Here is a 21,104-nt window from a genome sequence, read left to right as displayed (position 1 = left end):
TTTTTTTTTTTTTTTTTTTTTTTTTGGTACTGTGGATCAAACTCAGTTTCTTCTTTTGATTGGAGAAATCAGTTACAAAATAGGTATGAGGGAAACTTTGGGCTGCCCTGGGTTAGGGAGCAAGTCTCGAAGGAAACAGGAACAAAAAGCGGAAGCCTCAGCAGGAGGAGACAGCAAAGCACTATAGAACATGAGGGTGCTTTAGAGCACAGAGTGCATTTCTGCTCATGTCTCATTATGCTCTCACAGTGACTTTGCGAAATAGAAAAGGTAACATCTCCAATTTGCTCAGGAACAAATGAAGAGCTAAAAGAGACAAAAAAGTTAAGTAACTTGACAGTCATCACAGAAATGGTAACTTGTAGGGAATAAGAAGTTCTAATACAGGCATCTACTTCTAAGCCTAATTCATCATCACTTGGCTGCTTCTCCATCTTGTTTGACTTCATGATGCTGACACAGATTTCATTTGCAAAAGATTGTATTACTTCACATCAACAGTGCATTACAAATTACAGCATGATGTTCAGCTATTAATATTCAAGAAAGAAGACATACTTTTAATATTTTTTCATTCAATTTAGCAATATGTAGAAATTCACATTATATTCACTACACAGAGAAAAACTTCTAGTCAAGAACATTGGTTTCTATACAAGACCTTTAAAACTCCATTTTAATAACCTATGAGGATGGTTTAGCAATTATTTGAAATTATATTTTCATGTATAATGTCATTTTAAATTGGAAAAATGTGATTGCTTTTATTCTTGTCACCATTTAAAAATGTCTTTGACCTTTGCTCAAATAACATTCAGATTATAATATGTCATATTAATTATGAAGACATTGTTGCAATTAATGCCCACTGCCTAAAGCTGAATTATCAGAAAGTTCAGAACTAAAGAGGGCAAGATGTCGCTTAAGATTTCTTTTCTCCTCTGGCTGTTCACACAACTTGACTTCAATGTTGCCATCACTGAATGCTTCTCCTTTGGTTTCCTCTATTTGCTTCTCTCTCCTGGATAATTTTCCTTTCTTCTGTATCATTGTAATTCCTGAGTTTCCATGCCTCCGTGCTGGAGACAAAGTTTCTTTTACTATGCAATAGCAAACTGCCGACAGAAAATTTTTTTTGAAGTTTTCATTCATAAACGCATAGACAATGGGATTACAGATAGAGTTGGAAAATCCAATTATTTGCACTATAGCAAAAACCATCTTGATTGTGACCTCATCATATTCCTTTTCAAAACTACCTGAAACAAAGCAATACTTCAGAATGCTTATTCATTTTATTAAGCATAAAAGTTTTAGTTATCATCTGTCTTTACCCAAAATTTGAACTTGTACAAATGGTTAAAGGTATGAAAAATTCTCAAGATAATTTTATGATATCTGAAAAATAACCTTTGTTTTGAGTCTTCATGTCTACACAATTTACTCCTGCATACATAGGCTATTGCTCAACATGTTTTAGCTTGGTGACTCAAATTATTTTAACTTGATGAGTCTAAGCTCCATGTAAACTAGAAGCAACATTACTCTTCAAATATTCACTTGGGTTCCAGAAATGCAATCATACTGAGAGTGACACGTAGTCCTGGGTTATCAGAGGACACATACTGAGGGTCTGACTGAAATCCCATGCATTATTAAATCCATAAGTACAAATCAAGTTGTAAATAGAGAAGACTCATATGATAATGTCCTTTCTCCATGTTAAATAGGTGTGGGAGATGAATCCCAAAGTTTTTCTTTATCTTTTCTAATAGCTAAAGGTTTAGTCATAGTCATGCACAATGACCTACAGCATATTGATCAGGTGATCTTGAAAACATGAAATAAATATATTCAGTATTTGATATATGATTACCCAAGAGAATAGCAATACATTTCAGTGATTCATTGTCCGTTCTGATAGGACTTGAACTAGAATGTCTATGAAGTGACAATGACAAACACTTACTGTATTCAACCATCATGTGCACAACATGGAAAGGTGCCCAGCACACAGCAAAGAGAGCCACCACTGTTACCATCATAATGACAGCTCGCTTCTTCTTCCTGGACTCACAAGGAAACACTGTATTGGTAAGTTTCCCTTGGCAAATATTTTGCATTCAAAACAAAGCTATTAGGTAAAGTTTGAACCTAATCCACTCAACCATAATTCTCAAAAGTTAATGAAGTTCATAATAGGTTATGGGATGATTATCAACTTTTTTCCATTGATATTAGCCTCATGCTTACATTCTTCATATTATAAACATCCCTGTGATGTGTGCTCATCATGGTCTGTCTGGTACTCTGTGGTATGCTTGACATGAGTTGGATCATGTTATTAATTGTCCCAATAAGATACTAGACAGATGCAGAAATTGAAGGACAGAGAAGGTTAAAGAATTTTCAAAGTCAGATGATCAATAACAGGTGTACTTTGGGTTTAATTTAGGCAGTGTAACTCCAGTGACTATGTTTTATTTGCTATATATTGAAAGGCATTCATGCCTGTGATAGTACACATCAATATTTATGAAATAAGAGGTCCTAAACATAGAATGAAAATTCAGTCCTTTATTATACCTAAATAATATGGTTGGCTAATTCAAAGTAACTTTCTTCTCTCCTATAAAGCAGATTTACATCTGTGAGACAGGTACACATTTACATGGCCCCTTAAATCTATAAAAAGTTTGGGCTCATAATCTCCCATTTCCATTCTTTCTTTTGAGGAAACAGGAGGGCTAAATCAGCAGTAAATGTTAGGTACTGAGCAGGGCTGGCTGGGCCCTTGCACAAGGAAGGATTTCTTTATAGAAACTGGGCACTAGAGGTCACTACACACTTGAAGAATTGATAAAATTCTGATTAAATCAGTATTTCTCCACATAGGGTATTGCTTGTTTTTGGTTTAATAATCATTTAGTACATACTATAAATACAAATCATATGAAGTACAAGTACCTTAGTGGTAAATTTTGTTCTAAAATTCTCTAAAGAAATCAGACAGCACAGCCATTAGGTAAAAATGAAATGTATCAATAATTAATTTTAATCATTGGCATATTCTGGTTTCAAACAGTTTTCATACATGCTATCGCCTGTATTTTGTATCATCTGTGAGTGGGAGGAAGTAAGGATGGGTGTTGATCTGTTCCCTTGTACCTGAGAGGATAATGGAGGCTTAGAAACAAGAGTTGCTCTACTTCCGATGGCTGGCAAGTGATGGAGGATAGCCCCTACCCAGTCCTGACACCTCCCCGCAGCTTTCCTTCCTGTTATGTCATATTTGCATATAGATGAAAATGTAGCAGTGTTCTAAATTCTAAGTGTGTTTCTATCTATAACCTAAATTCTTTGATTTAAGAACTGACAATCTTGCTCTTTCTTTCTGTCACACATAAAACCTTAAGGATTTAAATTCTCCCCATGCTTTCAATTTGAATTAAAAATTATGCATTGACTAAATTACTTACAGGTTCTGTTATCTCTAACAATTGTCCCTTCCAGCACAATTTTAAATGCATTTTTTTAGGCAGAGGTGAATATTTCATTAGACAGACCTGGCTATTTTGGACATTTCTTTTCCATGAATAGTACGAAGCACTGAACCATCTTCCACTCTTTTCTTGATCCAGAGTTCATAACTGATCTTACTATACAGGACAAGCATCACCATAAGAGGCAGGAGGAACAGGATGACAAGGATGAAAGTGGTATAGATTTTCTGGTGCACAGGACTGGCCCACTCTTCTAAGCAGCAGATATGTTCTTTATCATATAGGAAGTCATACTTGATCTTTACAATAAAAATAATTCCATTAAGAACCAACAGACAGCATAAAAAAAAACAGGTCAGTATTATTACAATGTACAGTATTTTTAGGTTTTTTAAAATTTTCTACATTTACATATTTTAAATAACAATTATTTTTATTATACAGTATTTTTTTAGAAAGTGTAGCTTTTCCACTTGAACGTTTAAGTTCTTAAGAGTTTGTATTTTTCTATTTCAAATGGAATTGAGGTCCACAGCCTGTTTACTTTCATTTTTATCTTTATCAACTTTTATTTTCATTGCTCATACATTTTCAGTGTGCTGAAAGAGCACAATTACTAAAAGTCAACATTAAAAAATTCCATTATATGACAGCTAGTTCAATGTTAATTAAATATATCAATTTTTATTTGGTTATTCCATTGTTCAAAAACAGGCTGGCAAAATCATCTGACATCTTCCAAGTAGAGGGCATTGAAAGCCATGTTTTTAGTACTATTTCATATTGGAATTATCAGATTTCTTAGAAACATATTAAAAGGGAAACTGTTAGCTTTTAAATTCTGAAATGAATGAGAAATGGTATTCAAATTATTGCCAGTCTATAAATGTTCAGATTTTATTTATTTGTTTGCTTATTTATACCGTTTCTGCTAGAATCATCTTATAAGTTCTAAAATATTAACAGAAATACTAGCAAATGGTAAAGGGCATATTTAGAAATTAAACAAAATATTAAAAGCATATTAAAAAAATCACATCTTTAATGGTTACCAAAATAAGATAATTTATCAAAACCAATGTCATTTTAGTCACTCTGAAATTTTCCAGATGAATATTTAGATCTTGGACATATTTTTGCCTATATTCTCAAAAATTTTTATCACCAGTTTTCCACAGCAATGGGAAAAGGTAAGAAAATTCAAGTTCAGATCAAGATGTTATTAATAAAAACAGCCAGATGTGATAATCCTTATTAAAAAATAAGTTCAAGGTTCAAACTCTCTGTGAGTAGGACATAAATGTGAAATTTATTCTGACTCCATGTAAGCAAACCCTGCAAGGGTCAATGATCCTGAGGGGTTATGGGTTGATTTATAGTCCTTAAACTCAATGTTAGACTGATAGGCACCAAGTTGGTTCATGTATCCCTAGGGATAAGTAAGGAATTTCTGATACATAGATTTATGGCAACCAATTTCTGACCTTCTACTTCTAGACATGCCCTTCTCTGAACTTCTACTGCTTAAGAGTGTCTGAAATTGAGATTTCATGCTGGGTCTACTTCCTTCTTAATGATCACACACTTCCTTCTTAATGATCACACACTTCCCAACTTATAAAAGTCATATCTCTCACCCGATCCAAACTTTACCCCAGGACACCAAAGAGATGTCGGGGAAGAAGCATCACAAGCTTGTGATGATCCAAGCATCAAAAGCCCATGGTGGGCCTTGTACTTTTCCCTTTCTTAAATACATTTTCCTGAAAGGTTAACCTTGGCATTAGAATGGTATTTTGACAAGTGCAGGAATATTGTGAATTCATGTTTTCATACAAGTAGGAGAAGTGGTGAGAATTTTAATTTAATCAGCTTCTTTCTTCCACCCCATGAAAATAATCAAACACATCACTCCTGAGAGATGACCCAGAGAATGAAGAAAAAAAATTTGATGAGAAATACTGAAGAAGGTGGCACTTTGTACCATCCAGGTGGGAATTTCAAGCTACCTGCATGCCCACTCACAGTGTTTTTAATAGAATTTAAGAGTGAGGAGATGGCCATGGGATGCATATGAATACACATTTTTAAAAAATGAAATCAGACTTTTTCCTGAAAGGAAGCAAATCTGATTTGGCTCACCTGTTGGACAGAGGGGGTGGCTTTATTAAAATTAGATTATACAGAATGCATTTTCTACAAAAGTTTACATGAGTTGTATGTTTAATAAATAGAGTGTATGTTAAAATAATTTTATTTTGAAAACTGATGCATTTGTTTGTTTTCTGTGGGACAGAAATGGACCCCACAATTGGAAAATATATTGAGTCATTTATCAGAGGCTCCATCAGCGCAAGTTTCCTTCTGCAGAGGAGTCAGTATCTCCAGAAAGGAGCTGGTGAAAGTTGTATGTGGCAGGTGAAAGGTCTTCCCAAGCAAAGGACTAGGGGATAGAGTAACTTGAAACCTCAGTGATTTGATTTTGAAACCTAGGAAGTTAAAAACCAATCAAAGTCCACAGTCTTACCCCGAGGGCACCAATTCCAGAGGACAATTGCCCCTTCCTCTCTAGATTCTCATGAGCTCCAGAAGGAAGAGAAGAGCAGTTAATTGAACAGGGTGGGGACAAGGAGAATGAGAGCTAAGAGGCAAGAAAATGAAAAATTTACCATAATCCCCTTCACAGTTTAGATTTAGATTCAATTCAAGCTGAAGGAAAGGCAAAGTTTAAATGGATCAAGGGTATGGATTTATGTGATTGTGTATTAAACTGGACATTTTATATTAGAATGCACACAGTTCTTATGCCTGAGTTTGGTTACTATACTGACTAGAGGAATTACAGGGTCTGCTCAAGGTTTCATTCATGATCTTTTATCATAAAGACTGGCTGGTTTTTAGATAACGCTTTTATAGGTAGCAAGGAATAGAAAAAGTTGAATTCTGCTCCCACCTACAGAGCTCAGCTCATTCAGTATGCCAGTTACATTAAAAAAAAAATACCAGGCTACTTTTTAAATGCAGTCTTCCCTTAGGGTTCATCTCACCACCGTGCTGGTGGATGTGTTGTGCCCAGTGTTGATATTTTCCTGTCTCTATTTTTAAAAGTACAAAGGGTTATATCATTTTATAAATTGTATGGGGACAATATGAATATCCCCTACTATCTTTGAAGACTACTGTCCACATCGGAGCACAAGATATCAAAGAACAGGCTGGACTGCCTGTACCAAAGCACTGCTCCTTTTACTGGTCCCATCTGACAAAGGTATATTGTCTAGGATGATCACCTAATGTATTTCTGACTAAAATTTAAAAAATGAAAAAGGACTTATGGAGGAGAATCAACTAGTAGGTAGATAATCTATTACAAATTTCTATATGACTTGAACGTAAAAGAAAAATCAAAGTAATCATTGTAACAAGATACTGGGGGATACCAGGGAAAATATGCTTAGATTCCAGGAAAATATAGAAAGTGACCTTGGATCTTTAAAAGGGGTTTATTTTAAATCTTAACTATACAGTATCAAAAAGATCTGGGTAAAACAGGAAGAGCAACCTTAAAACAAATATTTTATTTCATATGAAAAACTTCTGGTGAGGTAACTGAGATCACACAAATTAACTGTTATGCTCTTGAAAGAAAGAAAATGATTATAATTAAGCCCTGTGAGCCTTTCAATATTATGATTATCAGCCCCAGACCCAAATCTACCTCAAGTCGTTGCACGTGCCACATGGGTGAGCCTATGATGACTGCCACCAGCCAGACCACACCTGCAAAATGTGGAAAACATCAGAACATGAATCAGCTAAGTAAAATGCATCCACATGTGATTCTCTCACCAAAACTCCCTTTCTCCAGTGCATCGCATTTCTTCTGCCCTAGGGCAGGCAACAATCTCACAGGCTTTCAATTCTTTTACCACTCTTGAAACTATTCCTACAATAGTCATCCTCAAAGAAGTGTTAAATGTTAAAAACATTTTAATGTTCTATTATTGCCTATGAGATAAACCCACAATTTATGCCATTGCCCATGAAGTTCTCTCTCTCTCTCTCTTTTACTTCCATGCATGGTCTTCACATCCCATGGAGCAAAGTAAAGAGTTGGTTTTGGTTCCCTTATACTGATGTTGGAAGGCTGTCAATTATTAAAAACCTAGAGATCTCTGAATTCTTTATAGGGAAGATGTGACATAATCTGAAGATAACTAATTAAAATCCATTAACATTTACCCTGTTGTTTATCTGTTCATTTCCAGCTATTTAAAATTTTAGGATTGTAAAGTCTTGAGTTCTTCCTGTAACTTCAGTTCAACACTAGATACATTTTATAGCAGTAATAAATGACTGCTCATTCCTTTCACATAACATATCAATAAAACTGCTGCCTTTGATTACCATTCTACTTGTTTTACTATGTCTCTGATTACTTAATGATGTTAAATTTAAACCACTGTGAAGCACATTAACATTTTAAGTGTTCAGTTATAATTACTGAGTGGAGTCTTCCATTTTACTGTACTTCAGGATATTCTTTTAAATTTATAATTTATCACGAGGTATGTGTCCCTCATAACTTGCTGAACCAAGAATGGCTATAAGGAGCTGAGGACCGAAGAACATTTGAAGCAAAATTATGAAGTGGGTGGAATGTGTCTCTGCAGTCATCTCCGGGACTGCTCTGGATTGTCACACATGCTGTGACTTTACACTATTCATTATGTACTCACCTCCAGGCCCATTCCAGGACACTGCTCTTCTACACTTTCTAGCACATTTCCTGCCTCCAATTATAACCTTCCTGCCCTTGTTAGCTTAGAACATTTTTGCTTAAGAATGAGGAGTCCCTAACCTATCGAACATTAATATGGCAATGCCACTGACTTGTGATAGATTAGTTCAAAGCTCTGTTTCAAACTTTCAAACTTAAACTGAAGAAGCACATCCAAAATGACAGATTTTTAGTGTTGAGGTAGGCCTAATGGAGAGATGAGGATGGATAATGCAAACAGAGAACTGAAATCCTCAAATTGTATTGTACCCTAATGCTTCCAAGTTGAGCAAGAAGCGACCCTTTCAGCATATAAACACGGTACACTTTGTTCCTCATTACCACTTTCCTCAGCACACCTGGTGACTCACCTAGCATTGTAAAAGCCCTTTGGTTGGTGTACTGCCACTTCATTTTGAAGGGGTGAACAAGTCCCTGGTGCCTTTCCACGGCAATGCAGGTCATTGTGAGAATTTCTGTCACAACAGCAGTAGACTGAACAAAAGGCACCATCTTGCAAATGAAGGCACCTGCAGAAAGGAAATAAGTCATACATCAGAAACAATAAAGTTTCATCTGTCTCTTTGTAATTATCAGTTTGCTAATTCTGAGCCTTTGCTCAAAAGCCTTGTGACTGACAGAATTATTGATACAGAATAATTAAGAAAGTTTGCATTGGCTTATGTTTTCATCCTGTGACTAGATTATAAATTCCCAAGTGCTATTAATTATGTATAAATAAAACAGTGGGAGAACCAATCAATATTTAGATATAGACAATAGAAAAACATCAGATCAGTGTGATCACCAGTTGAGGAAGAAAAAAATCAGTGTGAACTAGTTTCCCGGCATCTAAACTATAGACTAATCTTTGTTTTTTTCTTTCTTTTTGATTCTCTGTCATATCAAAACAAAGGAATAATTCTCATTAAAGACTCTCAGATTTTCATTTATTTTTAATCTCTTTTACTCCAAGTCTAAAACTTTATACTGTTGAACTTTTAATAAATTTCACTTTCTTTAATACAAAAATCTCAAACTGGTCACAGGCAAGATTTGACCTGCAAACATGATTTGTTTAGTTTATATATTTTAAAAAGTATTTCAGTACATTGCCAATATCCCTAAATGCTTATACTACCTCTTTGACTCTTTCACCATTTGAATTTTGGAGAACCTAGTCTAGGCATCTTTGCTCTTGAATTCATCTTGATCACTGCTTCTAAATGAATTATTTCCAACTATCAGAAAATCAAAAGCTTGGGGCATATAGAATTAGAAGAGACCTCAGAGGGCATGTAGTTCAGGTGGGCATGAAAAGCAGAAATCTTCAGCTCATCTTCTCTCACAGATACTCTGGTTCAATACCTTCACAGGAAGCCTCCTTGATTGCAAATTTCCATCCAAAGTCTTTGCATGTCATTTCTTCCTTGTGGGGCTGCTGTCATCTACAATAACTCCCTCACAGAGTTCACTGAAGTCTTGGCTCAAAAGGCACTGGGATGATGTGTTAATTTGACTGAGCAAAGGGATCCCTAAATGGCTGTGATAACACTTTTTAGTTGTGTCTGTTGATCTATTTCTGGTAGAAAGTAACATTTGTATTAGTAGAGTGAGTAAAAGAGATGTGCTCTCCCCTGTGTGGATGGAATCATTCTATTTGTCCAGCACATGAGTACAAAATAAAATGGTAGATGAGAGACTTTTCTCTGCATAAAATGAAACAGCCATTTTTTCCTTCACTTTTTTTTCTCTCATTGAGTTTCTTGGTACATTTTAGGTATACAGTACAGTTACATACATGATTGGGATCTTGTACCTTTGCATGACAGGTCTTGGTTCTCATTTTCTCCTCATACCCCCACCCTCCCTTCACCCCCTCTTCTTTTTTCTATTTACAAATACTTTATTTCCATTTTTTCATTTTCTCATATTTTTTCTTTTCCCTTATTACTTTTCCCCTACCATTTCCACTTTCCCTATGCCTTTAGCCCTTTTCTTCCTATTTCACATTGTCAATTATGTCATTGGGATCTTATGTACCATAATAGTTTTTCACACCAGAGAAACTATTTGGTATCTGTACATGTGTGATTTATTTATTTCACTTAGGAGTATATCCTCAAAATGTATCCATTTTCTTATGAATGACTCTAATTTCTCATTCTTTATGGCTGAGTAGTATTCCATTTTATTAAAAAACCACATCTTTTTTATACAGTCTCCAACTGATGGGCAAATGGGCTGTTTCCAAGTTTTACCTGTTACAAACTATGCTGCTATAAACATAGGTGCACATACATCACTGTGATATGATTCTTTTAGTGCTTTCAGAAAGATACTCAGCAGAGGGATGGCTGGGTCAAATGGAACCTCTAGTACCAGCTCTTCGAGTTATCTCCATATTGATTTCCATAGTGGTTGCACCAGTCTGCACTCCCACCAACAATGGAGAAGGGTTCCTTTCTCCCCACAACCCTGCCAACATTATACAACAAATTTTCCTTCACTTTTCCATCAGCACTTCTGGTTCTCAGACCTTTGGGGTTGAACTGGAGCCACACCAGAGCTTTTCTGTGTCTCTGATTTTCAGATAGCAGACTGAGGGGCCTCCGTTAATATCTCAGCCTGTCCCTCAAAATAAATTTCTTCCATATACTTCTGTAGATCCTTTTCATTCTTTTTCTTCTGGAGAGCCCTGACACAGTCACCTTATCAGAGATGTCAACCTAATCCAAAAATCATATGTTTAATGGGAGCCTGTACTATTGCATTTTTGTTTGCTCTCATTCCTCACCTTTCACTTTTTCATAACTTTCACCTTTTAACATATTGAGTTATGTGGATGGGTACATGCATATATATCAGAATATCATGATATAAATGTATATACATATATGAGTACTGCGTGATGTATAATATATAACTAATCTGTTTTTATTCTTTATTGTAAGTCTTCTATCTCTACCAGAATATAAACACCTAATAGCAAAGACTTGTGTCTGTTTCCTTCACTAACATATTCCTAAAATTTAGAGTGGCACCCAGTAGGCCCTCAATAAATATTCATTGAATTGAAGAGAAGGAATTACTAAGGGGTCCTTAACCCCCAAAGGAATCCCATTCAGTTTTGGAGAGACTGTCATAAAAAGGTAGTTTTTGGTTCTAAGCATTCCTGGTATTGCTTTCAGAGCTCAATACTAACCAAGAGTCTTTTCCAAAATGCTGTTCCCTGCATAGTTGAAAGAAGCTTTTTGTTATCTTGTCTTTTCTACTTACCCCAGCCATTTTTTATTTGTTTTTTGGACAATTCAACTCCCTGGATCCTGTCAACAGGAGCTCACTATGCTAAGGTTGTAGGCTGGGCCAGGCAGAAACTGTGGGACTATGTACTCCCTAAGTCTTCTGTGATTGTAACTAGATTCCTGTCAGCATTTTGTGTTATACTTTTCAAACAGTTGGCCTCTGTTGAATTTGAAATCAATTTAATATGAGCTGGGTCAACTTAATAGAATTTTTTGTTAGCCTAGTACTCTTTTACATCCTCTCCTATGAGTAAGGAGAAAAGAAATTTAGATACCACTCTAAAAACTACTCCCTTCTCAACCTCTTTAGAATTTGAAATGGCAACCCAAGAGCTAATGCCTGTTCTAATTGCCCAAATTCTAACCTTGTTCAAAGTTAAGGCCCTGCCTTATTTAGAAAAATACTGTAGTTTAGATGTCAAGGAGAGGAATTTTCTCTCAATGCTAATAAATTTCATTGTGTTTGAATATTTACATTGTCATTGAGTTAACTTACCTCTAATTGTGCTTTGTATGTAATATTTAATTTTTTTTTTTTTGGTACCAGGGATCAAACTCAAGTACTTGTGCTTGTGAGGCAGTGGATGTGATATTCAAATAAATGAATAAACTATTAATCCTGTTTGTTGTAGTTTTTTCTTAAAATTTTAATAGAATTTTTTAAAAATTAATTTTATTGGTACATTTAATGTATGCAGTGCAATGACATTCGTCATTGGAAATTTGCACCTTTTACATAATCCATCTTGGCTCTTCTTTTTTCCCCATTTCCCTGCCCTTCCATCAGCCCCTCCACCTCTCCCTATCTACAAAGACTTTGTTTCCATTTTTTTCTTTTTCTCACATTAATTCCATTCCCATCTTTCTTTTTCCCCTACCCCTTCACTTCCTTAATAGAACTTTTCTATGCTTTTCAAAAAATTATTTATAAAAATGTTAAATAGTCTAAGTTCAAAGAAAAACAAGAATAAAATTTTCATGAAATGGAATTAGATGCATTATCAGTATATTTTAGGTATAACTATAAAAACGAATAAGAAATTTCTTATAATGTTCACTGTAGTGTTATCTCATTTTAAATACATTATTTTTGTCCATCATGATGCCTTAGGACATATATCAGTTGATTTCCTGATATCAGGATATTCTTGATTCATCTGATCTATTAATTATCTCTTTTGAGCCTCTGATTTCATCATTTACAAAAAGGTGTTAGTAATATTCACCTGTCCTAGCACTATTTCAAAAAATGACATAAATGTCCAGGACAAGATATTATTTTAAAATAGGCAGGCAGCCCAATTAATAGGAATTAAGGTAAATTTAGTACACTTGGAGCTGAATTAGTAAAGGACACCTAATTTAATAGCTTTATTTTCCAAATGAAAATACTGCATTTCAAAGGAATTAACTGATTTGCTCATGTCTACATGGCTACTCATAGACAGAATGAGACCATGAACACAGGCTCTCTGACTCTAGTTTGTTTCCTTAGATCACCCTCAGTTATCTTGATGCAGCTATGCTATGTGACAGTTTTCTTGTACACATGCTCATAAATTATCTGGTAACTTACTTAAGAATTCTGCACCAAGCTGTATTTCTAGAATCTGTCACCTTACCTTTAAATAAATGGAGACAGCATTAGCATAACTTCTGACATTTCTCATACAAACTTCCTAAAAAATTGCCACAGAGGTTCCTGGATCACATGTGCAACTAATCTTCAATATTGTGGCAAGTGATTTTTCTAAGATGTAGGTTTTAAATTCTTTTAAAAGCATGTAGCTGTTCTTTTAGTATAGACTCATTTATCTTCAATATTTATTTTTATTCAAGCCATCTCTGTCCTTTTTAATTGGAAGAACATTTTTTCAAGGTCTATAAGACCAAAGCAAAATAGACATTGAAGAGTTCAGCATTTTCCTTTCCCTTCCTTAAGATTTTGTTATCAACCCTTTTTCTTTCTTTCTTTTTCTTTCTTTCTTTCTTTCTTTCTTTCTTTCTTTCTTTCTTTCTTTCTTTCTTTCTTTCTTTCTTTCTTCTTATTCAATTCCTTTTTTATGGTAAGCTCTGATGTCTCTTTGGCCAGCTTTTTCCATGCTTTATCTTTCCCACTGTCAATCACATAGGTATACTCTGTTTTATAAGAACAGTGGCATTTCTTCTCATAAATAGCACTTTTAAGTTGGAATAATCCTAAATTCCCTTTTTAGGGCATTTTCTTGGAAGTCTCTTCCCTTTTTTTCCTTATATGCTTACATGGTTTTACATCAGGATCTTAAAGCCTGCTGTGGCAGATATGTCTCATATTTTGATTAGTCAGCATCTACCTGCATTTTTTTCTAATGACAGTGTAACTCCCTTCTAGAACATTAACTCTCCTCACTATGACTAGGCTCAAAGAAAAACCCCTAATAAGGAAGACAAGGAAGGAATATAGGAAGTCCTCCCAAGAGTTGAAATAATGCATAATGCAGATGGAAAAGAGGTTTGAAGTCATATTATGATCATGGGCTCCTGGTCAAGTGATAAAAAATCTGTCTATTGCTGCCACCTTTGGAGCACCCTCGGTCACTGCCTGCTGTGTAAGTCCATTCTTCCAACTTCACAATGATCCTATGGAGCACCTAAAGTCTACCTGGTACATTCTCTGAAGCCACTTAGCTATCACCTGTTTCTTGTAACCAACTAAATTTATTTATTTATTTATTTTTTACTACATTTTTCTCTGCAAGGTAGATTTCTTAAAATGTAACATGCTATGGTTGATGCTCTTTTTTCTGTGTACTGCTAATTTTCACAGAAGACAGTTACACATCCTAGTAATACAATTTGCCCTCATTGGTGCTTTCATTTCAACTATGTCTGACTCTTGCTTAAGAAACTGCAGTAGTCTGTTTCATCTACTGGTTAGGAACAAATATTCTGTCTTAATAGCTATTCTCTCCCATTTATAAGTTTAATTCCTTTATACAACTTCATTTCCCAAAATAAAAAGTTTATACCTTTTACTCTCAATAGAAATGTTCTACGGTAACCTATCTACTTGCCCCTCCTTACCACCCTCCACAGCCAGAGCAGGTCTCATGATTCAAATAGGAACAAGACATCATCATTTTAAAACATAATGCTTGAAAGTTGAAACCAGTTTGGACTCTATTTGTATTCAGTATAGTATAAGGAATGAATTTCAAAAGGATCCAAGAGGAAAGGATGGAAATTTTTTTAAAAAAGAGCATTTATAAGAAAGATTAAAAGTGTTGTATTAAGTTGAAAATAGAATAATGAACTATCATTGCATAAAAGTAACTAACTATAATAACCACTCTGTGGTTATTTGTGAATTTATTCCATGGTTGGTGAATAGGCAATAGCAGCTGTATAAAGAAGATTGTACTTTGTATAACTACTTTTGAAATAATGGTCTAACGGATTATAATACAATCTGGTATATAATTGCCTTAATTTCCTATACCAAATAACAAACCATATTCAAAAAATTTATGTGCTATGTCACAACACAGCCTATAAGTTTCCAATTTTGTACAATATAGTTCTTAGGTAGTTGCTATGAGCAAATCTACCAAATCCTAAACCCTATTTCTTTCCCCTAGAAAGGAACACATTAAATATAGTCAAACTTAAAATTATTCAGTTTGTGGCTGGGAATAACAGTAGAACAACACAATGGAATTTATGAACTGGAAAGCCTTCCCAGAAATGGTCCAGACTGTTGTCTTTTTGTCACTGTGCCCGGGAGTACTGTATCCTTGCAGGGCTGTTCTGCAGTCAGTTGCTTCAAGAAGGAAGATGGGCACTCCCATTGTGGAGAGGGGGACGGGGCTCCAAGCTGCAGCCTTGCTTTAACTGGAGCATTTAAAATTGTATCTGATTTCATTTGCTGGGTTTCTAGCAGATAAGTCACCTACAATTTTAAAGAAGATACTATAAAATTCCAAATTGGATTTATACAGTATATACTGGAATATCCTGCCAATTAAACTGCATGGAGTGAAGATGAATACCATAACTGCTAAATATTTTTTAAAGGATAGGTGGTCTACCTCTCCTAAAATCTCAGCCTTGCTGATAACTGTTCTTATTTAGTGTACAACCATTACAAAGCACTCCAGTAATTATCCTATGACTTTGAAACTGTCAGCGAGTGCTCTGATAGTGTGGGATGGGGTGGGGCCATAGCCTCTGTCAGGAAAGGAAAACTTGGCTTGAGCAGGATGGAAGGCAGGAGAGGAGGTAGGGGAGATAGGGAAAAGTTCTACTACTGCTGGGGGCAACAAGAAGAATGAGTAAAGAGATTTCATTAGGTAAGGAAATGAGCTCTTTTTCTGCAAGATCTTTTCTGGATTCATGGAAGGAAACTATAATTATTTGGTTTGGCCTGTTGTCGAGGTCTCCTTCTAGAGGAGGGGACTCAGGGAGACGACTGCGGACACAATGAATGACCAAAAGCTGATGGCTAATGGCAAGGTTTATTTCTAACACAGCGTGTTATATACTAGTTTTAAGGCCACACCACAGGCATGATCTCAGCGATTGGTAATAAATCCCAATCGCAAGGAGGCATGGGTAAGATGAACAATCAGTCACAAGAAGGGTCAAGCAGATATACACTGTTTAAACTAAGAACATAACGTCAAGATAAGACAACATCTGTTTATGACCAGAAGGAAGTGTAAACTAGGGACAAGAGCAAACGCAGAGTTCAGGGGGTTGTTTGTAGGTCAAGGGATTTGGCTCCAGAACGTCGCGCTCGAGACTCCTGTGCCCCGGTGAGAAGCAGCATTGCAGGGCTCGGGGTCAGCGCTTCGGCCGGCCATCCTCTCATGCCCCAACAATTTCCCCCTATTTTTAAATTTTGAGAACAGGGACTTTTTCAGCTCAGCAGAAAGACTGTGCCTGTCTTAGGTGAGAAATGTCTAGAGAAATGTCTTACCCATCATCAAGCCATGAGAAGTTTAATACTCATGCTCTGTCTTAGGTTGGATATTTTTCCACAATTTTTTTACCCATCTTTGACTACCAGCCTCTGCAGGGGTTTAGAAGCCTTTCCCAAAACCTTTGTAGTATTTAATTCTGATACAGCAAATGTATAGGCTTGCAATAAGCCCAAAAGAGTGTGAGTAGTTTGTAGGGCAGGTAAAATATAAACCCAGGATTGTAAAGCAATATCTAAACACAATGTGGAGTTTCCTACACATAAGGGTGCTATATTATATCTCAAAGTAAGATTAATGATTGTAGATTCCTCTTTTGGAAAAAGTGGGATTACCTGTGTCTCAAGTGCCAGGAGTGTGTACAGTATCATTGTAGTACAATGGAGGTCCAAATTTAGTCTATTCCATAAGGCGAAGTAAAGGTGGATAAGGTACATAAGCCCAATAAGTGTGATTTTGCCCCATTACCTGGGAAGTGCGGGTAAGGACAGCAAGCATAGCAAGAAACAGGTGTTGTGGCATATGAGCTTTTTTAGGAGTGGCCATGATTTGTTTTGCTTTTTGAGTGAGGCTCTTAATTTGGCCCCACACTGGTAGGTCGATACCCATCTTTTTCCTTTGCTTGCTTCTGATGGCAGGGACAGCCACACAATGAGTGATGTCAGGTCCCGTCTGAGTTGCAACTTCCAGTTCTGGGAGAAAGTCCATTTCAGGAAGTGGAGGTTTTTGTTTGAGAATGAGGTGCAGGCCGGAGGCACCCCGTTGGGATCCAGACATTTTTAGAATCAGCAGAGACGTAGGCCTATCCTGGTCCCAGGGCAAGGATTTTCACAGGGACCCAGTCGCTCCACTCCTGCAATTTCACATGCTCAAAAAAAAGGTAATTGCAAAGAAGAAGAGAGAGAGGATTGTAAAATAGATGCCAAGTGTCTTTGTACTCTGGATAGTGGATCAACAGTGCAAGGCAGATTAAGAAAGTTAATGACATACAAGGCAAGATGCAAGCATGCAGTCAGGGAAGTACACACACCCCAAGGCAATTCCCCCTTTTTATTTTTGTTAGCTGTAATTTTATAGTATAATGAACATGCTCAATGATAGCTTGTCTTTGGGGATTGTGAGGTATTCTCATCACATGGGTAATGTCCCATGTTTTGTAAAATTGTTTAAAAGCATGAGAGTTATAAGCGGGACCATTATCTGTTTTTAGTTTAGCAGGAACACCCATAACAGCAAAGGCAGAGCACAAAAAGTTTTTTATGTGAGAAGTTTTTTCTCCTGGCATGGCCGCAGCCCATATGAATCTTGAAAAGGTATCAATAACAACATGAATATATTTAAGCCTGTCAAGAGGAAGAAAGTGAGTAACATCCATTTGTTAAATCTGATTAGGAACATAGCCTCTAGGATTAGTGCCGGGAGGAATTTGTTTCAGGTGCAGAGGATGCCAAACAGGACAGGTTTGCACAATCTGCTTGACTGTGGTGAAAGGAATTTTTTATTTTTGAGGGAATCATCCTGCATTAGAATGTAACATTTGGTGTTTTGTTTTGTTTGTTTGTTAGCGGAAACAAAGGCAACAGTTAATAATTTATCAGCACAATCATTATCATAAGTGAGTGGACCTGGGAGTCGGTGCTTGAGAACGAATATGGGTGATGAACACAGAATTAACTCTTTTTTAGAGGAGCTGTTGAAGAGCCTGCAATAATTGAAAAAAAGGAGAAGAAGAGGCACAGAGTATGACTAGGGGAAGCAGAGGGAAAACACGGGCAACATATTGAGAGTCTGTAACTATATTTATAGGTTTAGAAATATTGAACAGCACACAATATACAGCAAATAATTTGTTTTGTTGAGTAGATAAATAGGGAGTAGAAAGTGTAAAGAAGAGCTGCTGATCTCTAAAAATTGATATCTTATTTAGTTTAGAAGCATCAGTGAAAAAAGTTTTTGTTAAAGGAATGGGGGATGAAGAAACAATAGAAGAAACAATCCAGTTATGTCAGGACAAAAAAGACAACAAGGGATCACAAGGTAAATGAAATAAAATTTTTTTGTAGAAATCAGCCAAGGCAATCCGAAAATCAGGAGAGAATCACTGTAAAGTTTGAAACTGACATGAAGTGAGGGGCAAGTGAATAGCATCAGGGTCAATACCTTTAAACTGTATCATCTGAGCTTCCCCTGAAACAATGACAGAGGCAATTAGTTTAAAATACGAGGTGACTTTGTGGGGAGGCTGAACAGGAAGATAAATCCATTTAACAGGAGAGTTTGTTTGAAGAAGTCTTGTGGGCTGTCAGGAGTGTGGATGACAAGAAGAGAAAGAGGCAGTCTATCACAAATACGAAAAGTAAACCGAGATTGTAAGACACTTTGAATGATTTGTAATTTTTTTAAAGCCTTTTCAGAAAGGTTTTGTGGGCTGTCTAAAGCAGAGGGTCCCAGTAATGTAGAAAACAAGTTAAGCAATTGGTAATTAGGGATGTCTAATATGGGACAAATCCAATTGGTATCTCTTAATAATTTTTGAAAGTCCTTTAGAGTTTGTAAAGATTTTTTTTGAAGAGTAATTTTTTGAGGTTGAATCTTAGATCTCTGTAACCTGAATCTTGAATAGGAGTAAGGGTCTTTAGTTTGAATTTTTTTGGAGCAATTTGAAGCCTATGTTGTTTTAAAGTATTATTATTATTATTATTATTATTATTATTATTATTATTTTAATTGTTGTTGTGTCTCTTTACATATAACTCTGTTTAATGGTGACCTCTAGGTGGGCAATGAAATCTATATAGGTGTCATCTGGTTGTTGAACAATTTTTATATAATTGAGAGTAGACTCGCCAGAGAGAGTAATAGGATCTCAAGCTTTTAGAGCTCTTAAACAAGGGGGCCATCCCTTTGTAACTGGATCTATATTTTTAGATAAATATATTATTTGTTGATTTTATGGGCCTATTCTTTGAGTGATCACCCCTAAATCGGTATGATTTTTTTTTTAAGTCATGTATAAAGTAAAAGGCTGGGTCACGTTTAGGATCCCTGATATACGGGGCAGCAGAGTTAGTTTTAGCTATGTAAATGTTGACTCTTGTTTTTTACCCTGTAATAATTATTTCCTTTTGGGGGGCCCTTTAAAGCTTCAGACAGAGGTTTAATTAAGTCTGTAAACCCTGGAATTTAAATCTTGTAAAAACCTGTTATCTCTCAAAATTTTTTTATCTGTTTTTGAGTCTTTTTATCTCTCAAGCAGCATATTTTTTTTGGAAACTCTAAATCTTAGGTATCTGACTTGTTTTATGTAAATTGGAGCCTTTTTTATGAAACTTTATAACTTGCCTCTTGAAGCAGCATTGTTTTTTAATACCCTGTGAAGTTTTTATTTATTTAGTATATCAGAAAATTAACAATAGTAATTATAATTATATGCATGAAATTTTATGTCCTTTATTTTGGTTTGATATTAAAAGCATTTTTAATAAAACCTCTTAATAACTTTATTTTTTATAGAACATAGCATATTTTGAAAATGACCTTTATAAACATATCACAATAACATATTTAGAATGTAACCTCTTGATGATAACCTATGTAAACATTTTATAACAACATATTTGATGAGGCATATGTTTTTTATAAGGCTATGAAAATTATTGGGGCTCCCATTAGTGAACAAAGACCAGAATAAATTTTTCTGAACAGTTGGTTTTTTACCAATAGGACCATACCCAAAAGTTTATATTTAATTATCTTGACAAATTTTTAACTTATAAAACCTGATGGTGGAAATTAACAAATTATTTGTATCTTTGATAGCATTTTAATAAAAAATGTAATTGGATAAACACTTTTTAAACAATTGGACAGACACAGACAAACATATAAGACAATTTATGAAACTAGAGTGTACTCGATGTATTTGGCCAATTGAATTATAAAATCTCTTTTAGTTATGACTAGTGAAAATGTAGGTCAATTACTAGAGATCTCTTGTAAAATTAGAATTAAAAGGAATGAAAACTGTTTATGACTGTAAATGTAAACCTTGTACAACAAACTTGAAAGCAACAAGACAAACATACATATTTTTTTGTTGAATCATTTTTTTGCACCTTTTTTACATACTTAGGCCTTTTGGTTTTGTATATCTATTTTTATCTCTTATTAACAAGACAAACATAAAAAACCTTTATGTCAAAAGTATATTTCTTTTATTTATAGCTTTTTAAATATTTTTTGTCTCATTTACTATTAACCTTCCATAATAAACTTTAGTTGTTAAAATCTTAAAGTGTCCTTTTTTTTGTTGTTCTCAGATTGTTACATCTTAAAATTTGACTGGCTGCCAATAGAATAGTATTAACTTGAGTTTTTTTATCAATAAAGTATAAAAAAGAGTAAGTTAACCCTATAATCATAATTTAAGAATTTGCAATGTACAAGAAGGGTCTTAAGTATACCAATTAAACTCAATTTAAGTTGAAACAAAGATACATTTATCAAATAGTTAAAATTTGTAATGTGATTTTTCTTGTAATATCTCTTAATGTCTGGT

At 35.1% G+C, this 21,104-nt stretch overlaps 1 protein-coding gene across 1 annotated transcript in view; it reads right to left on the bottom strand.

Annotated features, from left to right (window-relative positions):
* Nucleotides 1–223: 223 nt before the first annotated feature.
* Qrfpr (pyroglutamylated RFamide peptide receptor) overlaps nucleotides 224–21,104 on the bottom strand; it is a 53,744-nt gene continuing 32,863 nt past the window's right edge. Inside the window, exons 2-6 of the mRNA XM_010611012.2 lie at nucleotides 8,655–8,813; nucleotides 7,222–7,283; nucleotides 3,567–3,802; nucleotides 1,970–2,067; nucleotides 224–1,259 (exon numbers count right to left, since the gene is read on the bottom strand). Of these exons, the coding sequence (XP_010609314.1) occupies nucleotides 859–1,259; nucleotides 1,970–2,067; nucleotides 3,567–3,802; nucleotides 7,222–7,283; nucleotides 8,655–8,813 (956 nt within the window). The 3' untranslated portion in view covers nucleotides 224–858. The remainder of the gene's footprint in view (nucleotides 1,260–1,969; nucleotides 2,068–3,566; nucleotides 3,803–7,221; nucleotides 7,284–8,654; nucleotides 8,814–21,104) is intronic.

Source organism: Fukomys damarensis, unplaced genomic scaffold, assembly GCF_012274545.1.
Source record: "Fukomys damarensis isolate Sample0158 unplaced genomic scaffold, DMR_v1.0_HiC HiC_scaffold_38, whole genome shotgun sequence".
Classification (NCBI taxonomy): Eukaryota; Metazoa; Chordata; class Mammalia; order Rodentia; family Bathyergidae; genus Fukomys; species Fukomys damarensis.
This window is presented reverse-complemented; position numbering and strand designations above follow the sequence as displayed.